Here is a 13,086-nt window from a genome sequence, read left to right on the forward strand (position 1 = left end):
GTTCTTCTCATTATGCATCAAGCAAACGTCATTTTCCAACAAGACAACGCCCGACCTTACACGGCTGAAAACATGATTACCATCTGTTGATTATTTATACGGTATATATAATAAACATCTAAAATAACTTCTTTCTTTTTTTGCAGAGTATATTAATATTGGTTCACAAAGTGTACAGGCAATATGCTGATATACTTACAGGTGAACAGGTGTTAGTATGTTGACTGCCAGTTGAGGCTATGGGAATGTCTGTGATCCGAATTTCTCTCCGTCCTGTTGGTGGCCACCCTCGACTACCGAGGGCGTTGCACGGTCATCTTGATAATAATACATTCGAATGACACGACGCAAAAGTAAACCTGAAATCTAAATATGTATATGTGAGAGATTTTGGGGGAATCTTCTGATTTCGATGGAGATGTATACTGAGATGGAGGAGATACTGTACCGAATTGGCCCACCGTGATTATCCAAGAGCGGAGACATTGTACACTGGATAGCTGAAATTGGTTCATGGTGACAGACATTTTGAGGTATTACATGACTGATTCTTAGATGGTATGGGTTAAGGATAAGATGAGTGAGTATTGCTTTTAGCAATATTTCAGCTCTATCACGACGGGGGACACATTGTACCCATGGAGGGAATTGAACCAGGGTCTTCGGCGAAAGCTTTATCCACTAGGCTACCCGAACGCCCCTAGTTTAAGAGGTAAGCTCAGACGAAGATGTAGTAATAGTAGTAGTCTCTGCACTAAAGGTAGTAGTAGTCTCTGCAGTAATGGTAGTAGTAGTCTCTGCAGTAATGGTAGTGGTAGTCTCTGCAGTAAAGGTAGTAGTGGTCTCTGCAGTAAAGGTAGTGGTAGTCTCTGCAGTAAAGGTAGTAGTAGTCTCTGCAGTAAAGGTAGTAGTAGTCTCTGCAGTAAAGGTAGTGGTAGTCTCTGCAGCAAAGGTAGTAGTAGTCTCTGCGATAAAGGTAGTAGTAGTCTCTGCAGTAAAGGTAGTAGTAGTCTCTGCAGTAAAGGTAGTAGTAGTCTCTGCAGTAAAGGTAGTAGTAGTCTCTGCACTAAAGGTAGTAGTAGTAGTCTCTGCATTAATGGTAGTGGTAGGCTCTGCAGTAAAGGTAGTGGTAGTCTCTGCGATAAAGGTAGTAGTAGTCTCTGCACTAAAGGTAGTAGTAGTCTCTGCAGTAAAGGTAGTAGTAGTCTCTGCAGTAAAGGTAGTAGTAGTGTCTGCAGTACAGGTAGTAGTAGTCTCTGCAGTAAAGTTAGTAGTAGTCTCTGCAGTAAAGGTAGTAGTAGTCTCTGCAGTATTAGTAGCAGTAGTAGTCTCTGCAGCAAAGGTAGTAGTGGTCTCTGCATTAAAGGTAGAAGTAGTCTCTGCAGTAAAGGTAGTAGTAGTCTCTGCAGTGAAGGTAGTAGTAGTCTCTGCATTAAAGGTAGTAGTAGTCTCTGCAGTAAAGGTAGTAGTAGTCTCTGCAGTAAAGTTAGTAGTAGTCTCTGCAGTGAAGGTAGTAGTAGTCTCTGCAGTGAAGGTAGTAGTAGTCTCTGCAGTAAAGGTAGTAGTAGTCTCTGCAGTAATGGTAGTAGTAGTCTCTGCAGTGAAGGTAGTAGTAGTCTCTGCAGTAAAGGTAGTGGTAGTCTCTGCTGTAAAGGTAGTGGTAGTCTCTGCAGTAAAGGTAGAAGTTGTATTCTCTGCAGTAAAGTTAGTAGTAGTTTCTGCAGTAAAGGTAGTAGTAGTCTCTCCAGTATTAGTAGCAGTAGTAGTTTCTGCAGTAAAGGTAGTAGTAGTCTCTGCAGTAAAAGTAGCAGTAGTAGTCTCTGCAGTAAAAGTAGCAGTAGTAGTCTCTGCAGTAAAAGTAGCAGTAGTAGTCTCTGCAGTAAAGGTAGTAGTAGTCTCTGCAGTAAAGGTAGTAGCAGTAGTCTCTGCGGCAAAGGTAGTTGTAATAACCACTAAAATCGCTCACCAGATGGCGCTCCAGTTTGTATCTGAAGACAGCAGCAGTTAGGCGGATGAAGCATCAAAGGATACCGCACTGGAAATTCGTGCCAATAATGATAATGTCCTGCATATACCCCCGTAAATTCCATGGTATTTTACCCCCGTAAATTCCACGCTTATTTACCCCTAAATTCGACGCTTATTTACCACCCTAAATTCCACGCTTAATTACCCCCTTAAATTCCACGCTTAATTGCCCCCGTAAATTCCACGCTTATTTACCCCCCTAAATTCCACGCTTATTTACCCCCGTAAATTCCACGCTTATTTACCCCTAAATTCCACGCTTATTTACCCCCGTAAATTCCACGCTTATTTACCCCCCTAAATTCCACGCTTATTTACCCCTAAATTCCACGCTTATTTACCCCCCTAAATTCCACGCTTAATTACCCCCGTAAATTCCACGCTTATTTACCCCCCTAAATTCCACGCTTAAATACCCCCCTAAATACCCCCTTAAATTCCACGCTTAATTACCCCCGTAAATTCCACGCTTATTTACCCCCCTAAATTCCACGCTTAAATACCCCCCTAAATACCCCCCTTAATTACCCCCCTAAATTCCAGGCTTATTTACCCCCCTAAATTCCACGCTTAATTACCCCCGTAAATTCCACGCTTATTTACCCCCCTAAATTCCACGCTTAATTACCCCACTAAATTCCACGCTTATTTACCTTCCTTAATTCCACGCATTTGGTTCTATCGTTTCCCCTTTCACTATCGTAGCGCTGCGGGACCTTTAAAGGGGCACTGATCTAACGCAATTCCCCGGGACTGGTTGTTGCCTTTGTTATTGTTTTTTCCCAGTGAGTACCCGGATGTAGAGCAGAAATCTAGACTAGCTCGCGACCTCTGTTGCGCCATTTTTAAGCGCATTAGTCACTTTTATGGATACCGGTAGTAATAAGAGCGTATGGTCACATTGATCAACAAAATGAAATACAGTTTTCGAGATAATAAGGAAATGTAGGTATTTTTGTGGGTAGCATCGGTAATGGTGACGAAGTTTTGATAAGTCACTTGCTTGGTAATTTTGCGATTTTCGTTTACACTATTTTGACTTGCAACACAAAGTAAATATTTCATCTGAGCATTGCTTTTTTTTATAGTGTGTATATTTTTTTACTGTCAAAATGTGTAACATATTTATTAAACGTATAAATATTCAGTTATTTTACAAAGTGACTGAAAAACATTTCCATCTGTATTATTATGATAACGAATTCCAAACATTTTGATGTTTAATGTCATCACCAAGAGACTGAAAATGTTACGTTGAAAAGTACATTTCTATGTTGTTTGGCTTCTAATCCTACATAATAATCTGTTGTGATGTTTGTAGGCCCTTTTGATCGTCTTAATCAATCTGGACAGATTTTTTAGTCAAAATGACTGAAATATTTACACATTTTATAAATTGCCTGAGAGAATCACATTTTACAAATTGACGGTAATCTATACACGCTTACAAAGGAAATGACCTGTGAAAACAACGTCTATCGCGCATTGAAGAATTTCCCAACCAAGACGTTGAGAAACAAGAACGAATCGGTTCAAATGAAGGAAAACAAAATGCAAATATCATAATTACAACTTACCAAATTTATGTGTATAAATAGGCAGCTTCCTTGTTCGAGGAATGTATCCGTGAATATCCACACAAAGGAATAATGTCCCACTCATCTGCAGCTATACAAAATAACTTATTCGATGTCACGTGTCTCTGTAACTATCAAATATTCTAAAAGATATATATTGTTTCGGGATATTATCACCAGTGTTCGTTTCTCAACTGATCACTTGGATTGTTTCAGGTGTTTCACATAGGTGTCAAGTCTCAAGGGTTGGCTGAGAAAGGCCACGTGACAACTATTTTCATAACGTCCACGGTTCCTAAAAAATCCACTGAGTTTGATAACAATGAGCAACCAATCAACGTATTATCAGTTAACCCTTTGAACAAAGTATGTTGTTTTTACATCGGCACTTCACGCCATGATATGAGTGTATTCCCTTTGTTTTAGTAAACCTAGACATGTAAACAGTCACTTTTGACATATCCACTGTGCAGGATAACAGTGATTAATCAATCAACGTATTTTCTGTTAATCCTTTGATGACTAGGAACGATCCGTTGATTTACCTAAAAAAGTAAATCAACTGATCATTCATCTCGTGCTGGGCTGCCACGTGCATATTACATAACGCACATTTCAGCTCACTTCAAACCTGGATTTAGATTGAATAATTACCCCAGACACAATAAATGCCAAATGAGAACCTTTGTCAGGTAATCTAAGTGGTGCTACCACTAATTGTACCTGTAATAAATTCATTAACTGAGCATCAAGTGAATGACGACAAATACACAAGTGTAGGGTTATACGAGAAAACGTGGATGACAACAAGGGAGTAATAATCGTATTATCGACGCAATCCGAAATCCGAAAATGCTTTCACTGCATGGATACCTTTTTTTTAGTATTAAACTATAACCATCTGGGGTATTTCCAAATGACGACTTCCGATGAGCTCCGCCGTTCTTTTTGTCTGTTTGTTTAGGCTGAAGAAATTAATTAACATGCGCCCTTTGTCGAATCTTTATAGATCACATTTAACCAATCAGTGTTTATTCAAAAATGCGTAAAACAAATATTGCCTCCAGCCTCCTAGTTTATTTAGCAGTCCTTGCAGACGGTAGCCCAGTCTCTGGTCACGCTTAGTTGCATTGCGTATCATCTGGGTACTCACGGGGGAAAAAACAATAACAAAGGCAACAACCAGTCCGGGAAATGGCGTTAGATCAGTGCCCCTTTAACTAGCCTCAGTGTACGATTTGTTTTTAAGGCTAGAATATATGCAACAATTTATGTATCTTTTGATTTCATTTGAACGCAACATAGAACAGGATTTCAGTTCGGTGGCACGGGTGGCACGGGTGGTCCAGTCTTCTAAGGCGCCGCGATTCGTTGTGTAGAGTTGCGTCCCTTGGGCATGTGGGTTCGAATCCCGGTTCGCCCCGATTATGTTCCTAGGTTTGTCAGCACCATACCCGTGCTCGTGGGTTTCACTGAAGTGATAAACGTCTGAGACCTGCATCACTTCGGGCTTTCCTCCAAAATTAAACTGACACGCCGTGATATGACTGGAATACTGTTAAAAGCGACGTTAAACCCAACTCACTCACTCACTCACTTTGGTGAAACCCACCAGCACTGATAAGGTGCTGACAAGCCTTGAAACATAATGATCTTATCGTATGCCCTGTTCATCCACGCAGGTCTTTATCAAGATGACCATACTAAAGCACCTGCTGACGGCCGTGGTGGCGTCCTACCTGGCGTTCGGATTGTTCCGTTACCTGGACACGCCTGTCCCCGAGGGGGTGCCGGAAGTCTGGAATGCCAGGATCCTGGACGCTGCTCTCAGAACTAATGGCAAACTAGTATGTATTAATAACTGAAAAAGGTCGATGAGATTGGTAAAACGTGCATTATCTATGTTGACATATTTCTACTAAACGTCTGAAAAGTGAGCCGATACAAAACCACACAACAGAATGTGAGGATATTGCTGATTTATTTATTACTCGTAAAGAGTGTGGCTGTGAACGTCAATATCAAAGAATTCTTTTTGAACCATGGAAAAGTGGTGATGTGAAATAACCCTTGACAAAGAGGTTTTAAGATTGTGAAAAATTTATATGAATACAGTAAAATACGGTTATAACGAACTCAAAGGGACTACTAATTTTAGTTCGTTATAACCGTAGTTCGTTATAAGCATATATACAGTATAGCTACAGCAAACAGTCGGGACCAAAAAAGTAAGTCCGTTATATCCGTCAGTTCTTTATAAGCGTGTTCGTTATAACCGTAGTAACTGTACTGTTGTGAGTACATAAATCTAAAACTCAAAATTCGCCTCTTCCAAAAACAGATTCTGTCCCTCCATGATTTCGGCTTTACCGGCGGTGTCACGTGGTTTACCAGGAAGATGGTGGACGTTGTCTTGACAACGCTCATTACCGGAAATCCGTTTGGAAAAGGCGAAGATCCAGAAATAAAGGTGGGAAACTACACATGGGATGTGTTCAATTTACAGACAAGGAGCCTGAAGATTTAAAAGATTTAATTTTCAAAGTTAACACAGCAAACACACCGTCTAAATTCCACCATGTCATCATATGCGAGCATATTCTTTAAAACGGGTTAATTCCCCAGACAGAAAGAAGAGTATTCTTCGAAAGAAAACCGACAACAGAACCATAATTGACTTTGAGTGAGTGAGTGAGTGAGTTAGTGAGTGAGTATGGTTTTTCGCCGCTTTTAGCAATATTCCAGCAATATCACGGCGGGGGACACCAGAAATGGGCTTCACACATGTCGGGAATCGAACCCGGGTCTTTGGCGTGACGAGCGAACGCTTTAACCACTAGGCTACACGACCGCCCCTGATTGACATTGATTAATTTGTTCAATGGTTAAAATGTTTCACAAAACAGTAATAAACCACCTGTGATATCGGTATATGTTAATGTTTATACGTTTTTAGTGTCAGCGAACTAAATATGATTAGCATTATTAACCTCCAGATAACGGACACCCAGTTTAACGGAGTGGATGTGAGAGTGTACGAGCCCGCCTCCTGTACTGGGAAGGAGAGACCTGTGTTGGTGTACTATCATGGTGGTGGCTGGTCCTGGCTGTCTATAGGTAGGTTACAACTCTTTTAGCACCATGACACATGACACATGACACATGACACATGACGTGGTGGTGGGGTCCTGGCTGCCTGTAGGTAGGTTACAACGTACCTGTCACCATGACACATTACACATGACGTGTTGGTGTCCTGGCTGTCTATAGGTAGGTTACAACTTACCTGTCACCATGACACATGACACATGACGTGGTGGTGGCTGTTCCTGGCTGTCTATAGGTAGGTTACAACTTACCTGTCACCATGACACAAGACACATGACGTGGTGGTGGCTGTTCCCGACTGTCTATAGATAGGTTACAACTTACCTGTCAACATGACACATGACACATGACGTGGTGTTGGTGTCCTGGCTGTCTAAAGGTAGGTTACAACGTACCTGTTACCATGACACATGACACATGACGTGGTGGTGGCTGTTCCTGGCTGTCTATAGGTAGGTTACAACTTACCTGTCACCATGACACATGACACATGACGTGGTGGTGGCTGTTCCTGGCTGTCTATAAGTAGGTTACAACTTACCTGTCACCATGACACATGACACATGACGTGGTGGTGGCTGTTCCTGGCTGTCTATAGGTAGGCTACAACGTACCTGTTACCATGACACATGACACATGACGTGGTGGTGGCTGTTCCTGGCTGTCTATAGGTAGGTTGTCTATAAGTAGGTTACAACTTACCTGTCACCATGACACATGACACATGACGTGGTGTTGGCTGTTCCTGGCTGTCTATAGGTAGGTTACAACGTACCTGTTACCATGACACATGACACATGACGTGGTGGTGGCTGTTCCTGGCTGTCTATAGGTAGGTTACAACTTACCTGTCACCATGACACATGACACATGACGTGGTGGTGGCTGTTCCTGGCTGTCTATAGGTAGGTTACAACTTACCTGTCACCATGACACATGACACATGACGTGGTGGTGGCTGTTCCTGGCTGTCTAAAGGTAGGTTACAACTTACCTGTCACCATGACACATGACACATGACACATGACGTGGTGGTGGCTGTTCCTGGCTGTCTATAGGTAGGTTACAACGTACCTGTCACCATGACACATGACACATGACACATGACGTGGTGGTGGCTGTTCCTGGCTGTCTATAGGTAGGTTACAACGTACCTGTCACCATGACACATGACACATGACGTGGTGTTGGCTGTTCCTGGCTGTCTATAGGTAGGTTACAACTTACCTGTCACCACGACACATGACACATGACACATGACGTGGTGGTGGTGTCCTGGCTGTCTATAGGTATGTTACAACTCTCCTGGCACCGTGACGCATGACACATGACGTAATGGTGGCTGTTCCTGGCTGTCTATAGGTAGGTTACAACTTACCTGTCACCATGACACATGACACATGACGTGGTGGTGGATGTTCCTGGCTGTCTATAGGTAGGTTACAACGTACCTGTCACCACGACACATGACACATGACACATGACGTGGTGGTGGCTGTTCCTGGCTGTCTATAGGTAGGTTACAACGTACCTGTCACCACGACACATGACACATGACACATGACGTGGTGGTGGCTGTTCCTGGCTGTCTATAGGTAGGTTACAACTTACCTGTCACAATGACACATGACGTGATGGTGGCAGGTCCTGGCTGTCTGTAGTTAGGTTACAATCAACTGACACATGACACATGGCACATGACACATGACGCATGATGTGGTGGTGTCCCGGCTATCTGTAGGTAGGTTACAACTCACCTGTCACAATAACAAGACTAAGGTTTGGTCAATCTTCAGAAGCACACTAGGCGTCCGTTATTGAATTGGTGTAAGTCATCATACGAACATTCCAAGAGCTGCTTCATAAAAACGAGGCTTATTTTTTGGCGCACGGGGATCCTCAGTGGTAGTCCACTGGCGTCGAGAAGGGAAGTCATTGTGACGTCATAAGGTCACGTGTTACTCAAGGTCTTCCCGTGTTGGAGTATTCTTCGATTGTTTCCTTCAATACCCATATTAACATCTTGAACGGTGTTAACCCGACGTAGTCATACTCGTCACCATTGTGGACTTGATGTTGTTTCCAGGTGTGTACGACCCGACGATGAGGGAGCTGGCCAAGAGAGTGTCCATGGTCATCGTGTCAGTGGGGTGAGATACAAGTTAGAGGATTTCAGACGATCTGAACAACATAAACCTTAAAGAAGAGAATATATGGATGTCAACTTCTTTATTATGAGGAATACAACGTTTCGGAGCATATGCTTACTCCTTCATCAGGTGAATGAATGCCATGAGGCAGAGAGCACTCTCTCACTCACACACACACACACACACACACACACACACACACACACACACACATGTGCATATATATCTTGAAAGTAATGGCTACTCATCTGGTGGTGACACGCCTATCAACAAGTGACTGATAAGCATTGACACTAGCCTTTCCACAAACAGACGAAATCTCCATTGCACGATTCATACTCCGATAACCACGGCATTGCCAAAAAATCAATTCTTTAGGGACCTCAAGTTTTACAGCTTATCGGGATAACAACCAACTGTAGAAAAGACAATACTGAACACACACAGCAAGTTAAGGAAGAGAATATATGGATGTCAACACAACGTTTCGGAGTATATGCTTACCCCTTCATCAGGTGAATGAATGCCAGGATGTACATGTACATGTAAGGACAACAAAATTAATAAGATAACGAAAGGTGGAAACTAACAAGGGAAGCCGCCAACAGATGTTTGGCACTGATTGGTGATTAGCAATGGACAGTAGAGGCCAACACTTTACAGTAATTAGCGCTGATAGTATGTAAGCCAGTACTTAAGTTATGAAACGAAACGTTGGGTATTTGACATCCATAAGTTATCTTCCTCATGTGTATCACCTATAAATGCCTTTCATAAACCTTCTTTACACGTAGACTTTGTCGTAATTGAACCCAACAAACATTACCATATCTACACCTTGTATTACGTCACTAAACAAGGGAAAATGCAGATCTTTAAAAAACTTCGTGGAACCTTTGCATGTGGACGTCCTAACCCTTCAACCTCAGCACTTGCGTATGGCTGAGAGGTCCATCTCGCCCAGGGCTTATTTACTATCTTACTGGGCACTGTAGGGAATATGAGTGATAGAGCGAGTTGGGAATCGAACCTGGGTCTTCGGCTCGACGAGCGAAAGCTTTAACCACTAGGCTACCCGACCGCTACAAAGGCAGCTTTGAACAGTATTCCAGTTGTATCACGGCGTGTCAGCTTGATGTGGGTGGAAACTTCGAAGGGATGCAGATCTTACACGTTCATCACTTTGATGAAACCCACCAGCTCGGGTGTGGTGCTGACAAACCTAGAAACAATCGGGGCGAACCAGGATTCGAACCCACGATTATAGGTTCTGGTGTGCCCAAAGCACGCAACTCTGCGGCGCTTTAGATGACTGGGCCACCCGCGCCCCCGAAAGGTATATGAACCTCAAGGACTCTGTGCCAAAGTCAAATATATCCATCGCGCACTAAATAATTGCATTGTATTTTCCTTAAACAGGTACCGTCAGTCTCCAGAGCATGCCCATCCTATTCCCTTTGAAGACTGTCTCACCGCAACCGAATACGTTTTGAACAACGCCGCTAAGCTGAAAGTAGATCCGACGAGAGTAGCGATATCTGGAGACAGCGCCGGCGGACATCTCACTGCTGCAGTGGCCCTCCGCCTGAAGAAAAAAATCAAGATCCAAGTTCCGATATACCCATGTCTTCAGCTGCTTGATCTCCAGACTCCTTCGTACATCGAGAACAGGATGTATATCCCCGGGATGCTGAACGACGTCTCCATGTTGTCCTACTGGCTGAACTACGGCAACATCAGCTACGATCACATGGGCGACATCCTCGCCAACAAGCACACTTCACCTGCTATCAAGAAGTCGAAATACGCGGAAAGAATTTGCCCGAAATACTACATGAAGGAGCACATCAGGACAGAGAGTTTGAAGTCGCCATCCAAACCCACAGATTTCGGAAATGAAAAACTATTCTCGACAATTGAACGCACAGTACTTGATCCCTACTTCGCACCATTGATGGCCGATGACGCCGAGTACAGAGATCTACCTTTGACCTATGTGTTAACCGCCGGATATGACGTACTGCGCGACGACGGGTTGATGTATGCGCAGCGATTGAAGAATGCAGGCGTGGATGTACATCTGGCCCACTATAAAGAGGGCTTCCATGGAATGATCTTCTTCTTTGACGGGCCGATCCCCTTTGAAGTGGGCAAGCGGGCTCTGGCAGATCTTGTGGCCTTCTTGAAGAAACGTTTATGAACATAAACTCTAGGCGTTGTGTGTACCTCTCCTGTACCCCCCTCCATGCATATTACAGTATGGTCGAATTACACATGACATTAGTCCGTCTCCCAGACCATAGAGAATAGATAGAAAAAGGAGTCCAACACAAGTCTAGAAAGATTGGGCAAGTCTAGATTGCCTCGGCTCTAGAATAAAGCATTGTTCTGCGATCCATTTGGATTATATATTTATATTTTGTAGATACATATTTTAGATAAGATAAGTTTATTTCTGGGACTAAGGGTCAGTCTAGTATTGCATCTACTCACTAACTTTAGGTCATGGTCAAAGGATAATTAGACATATTGAGGGAGATGCATTTTCTCCTTTATACGTAGATATATATGTGTATGATAAATATATAGATATATGAATGAAAACGCTAACGTTAATTCATCTCGCGTGTTAGCAATGGTGGTGCCCTAATGACAATGTCGTCACAAAGAGATACGAAATCGCGTATCAATATGTCACGTGTCGTTATATCTGTCAGTTCGTTATAAGTGTGTTCGTTATAAACGTAGTTTACTGTAAAAGAATTTAGTGTGAAACCAGCAAACAACAAACGACTGGTATGCAATCAACAATTGTATTACAAAACTAACTAGGAATACAAATTACAATGGCAGTACACAATAGAGTGGTATATACAATATCCAATGGCAGTATAAAATGTGAGAAATGACAACGACAAGAATAATAATCACCTCGCCAACACAATGGTCAAGCTTCCGAGAGTGGTGAGAAGTGATTTTCACACGAAAGCTGGTCTTGATGTAATGTGAGATGAGACAGGCACGCACCCACTCCACTTATGTGGTCTCACAAGGTTCTGGAAATTTCCACACAGTGCCAGACCAGTCTCGCGGCTAGAAAATTACAGAATATTCGACATGTTTCTATAACGCTTGACATCCATCCATGCGATTCCAGAAGTTTACAGATAATTTTAGCACCTAAAAATAATAACTTCCTCACCACTGCTTACATTAAATAGTACTACATTCCTAACAACTAATCATTGTCCAAATACAATGCATTTTATTTTAAACATCGGGTGTCTCAAGTGTCTCTTTGCGGTTCATTGTATGCTATACACTGCATGCAACGTGAGTATAGATGCACATGTGTCAGACATTCTGACGAGGATGTATCTTTAAATACATGTCCATTTCACATTTATTGCGGGGGCACGGGTGGCCCAGTCGTCTAAGGCGCCGCAATTTGCTGTGCAGAGTTGCGTCCCTTGGGCACGCCAGAAACCTATGATTGTGGGTTTGAATCCCGGTTCGCAACGATTATGTTTCTAGGTTTGTCAGCACCATACTCGTGCTCGTGGGTTTCACCGAAGTGGTAAACGTCTAAGACCTGCATCACTTCGGGCTTTCCTCCCACATTAACCTGACACGCCGTGATATAACTGGAATACTGTTAAAAGTGGCGTTAAACCGAACTCACTCACTCACTCACATTTATTACTATTATACAGAGATGAACAGTGTCTGATCCACCGTGGAAAGCAATGTGGTGTTTGACATATTCTGTAATTAGTCTTAAAGCATATTTCGTTCGTTCGGGTGAGTTGTGATGTCATATATAATAAAACGATTCAAAGGAATTTCTGAGCTTTTCATTATTGTGCAGATAATTGCAGGAACTGTGCATGGGCGACACGGATCATTTTGAGATGCTGTTTCCACGTAGTCTTGAAACCTTTATATACTCAACAGCAAGTGCTTTATGTATGTGAGGTTCGAGGTGAAGTGAAATGGGGTTGACGTCGCGTTCAAAATTACTGCAATACATAGCGACGTACATGCATGTGTGTCTGTTGGTTGGTTGGTTGGTTTGTTGTTTAACGCCGCTCTCAGCAATATTCCAGCTATATGACGGCGGTCTGTGAATAATCGAGTCTGGACCAGACAATCCAGTGACTGATATCATGAACATCGATCCACGCAATTGGGATCGATGACATGCATCAACCAAGTCAGCGAGC

At 42.8% G+C, this 13,086-nt stretch overlaps 2 protein-coding genes across 2 annotated transcripts in view; one reads left to right on the forward strand and one right to left on the reverse strand.

Moving 5' to 3' along the window:
• Positions 1-11,250, forward strand: part of LOC139455859 (neutral cholesterol ester hydrolase 1-like) — a 12,567-nt gene extending 1,317 nt beyond the window's left edge. Inside the window, exons 2-6 of the mRNA XM_071237402.1 lie at positions 5,288-5,452; positions 5,947-6,075; positions 6,602-6,722; positions 8,800-8,863; positions 10,283-11,250. Of these exons, the coding sequence (XP_071093503.1) occupies positions 5,300-5,452; positions 5,947-6,075; positions 6,602-6,722; positions 8,800-8,863; positions 10,283-11,063 (1,248 nt within the window). The 5' untranslated portion in view covers positions 5,288-5,299 and the 3' untranslated portion in view covers positions 11,064-11,250. The remainder of the gene's footprint in view (positions 1-5,287; positions 5,453-5,946; positions 6,076-6,601; positions 6,723-8,799; positions 8,864-10,282) is intronic.
• Positions 706-2,700, reverse strand: LOC139455133 (integumentary mucin A.1-like). Its single transcript, XM_071236689.1, has 3 exons — positions 2,682-2,700; positions 1,600-1,667; positions 706-963 (listed from the first exon to the last, which is right to left on the reverse strand). The coding sequence occupies exons 1-3, from the start codon at positions 2,698-2,700 to the stop codon at positions 706-708; spliced, it is 345 nt and encodes a 114-aa protein (XP_071092790.1).
• Positions 11,251-13,086: the final 1,836 nt, after the last annotated feature.

This window comes from Haliotis cracherodii, unplaced genomic scaffold (assembly GCF_022045235.1).
Source record: "Haliotis cracherodii isolate W230 unplaced genomic scaffold, xgHalCrac1.p SCAF_11, whole genome shotgun sequence".
Taxonomy (NCBI): domain Eukaryota; kingdom Metazoa; phylum Mollusca; class Gastropoda; order Lepetellida; family Haliotidae; genus Haliotis; species Haliotis cracherodii.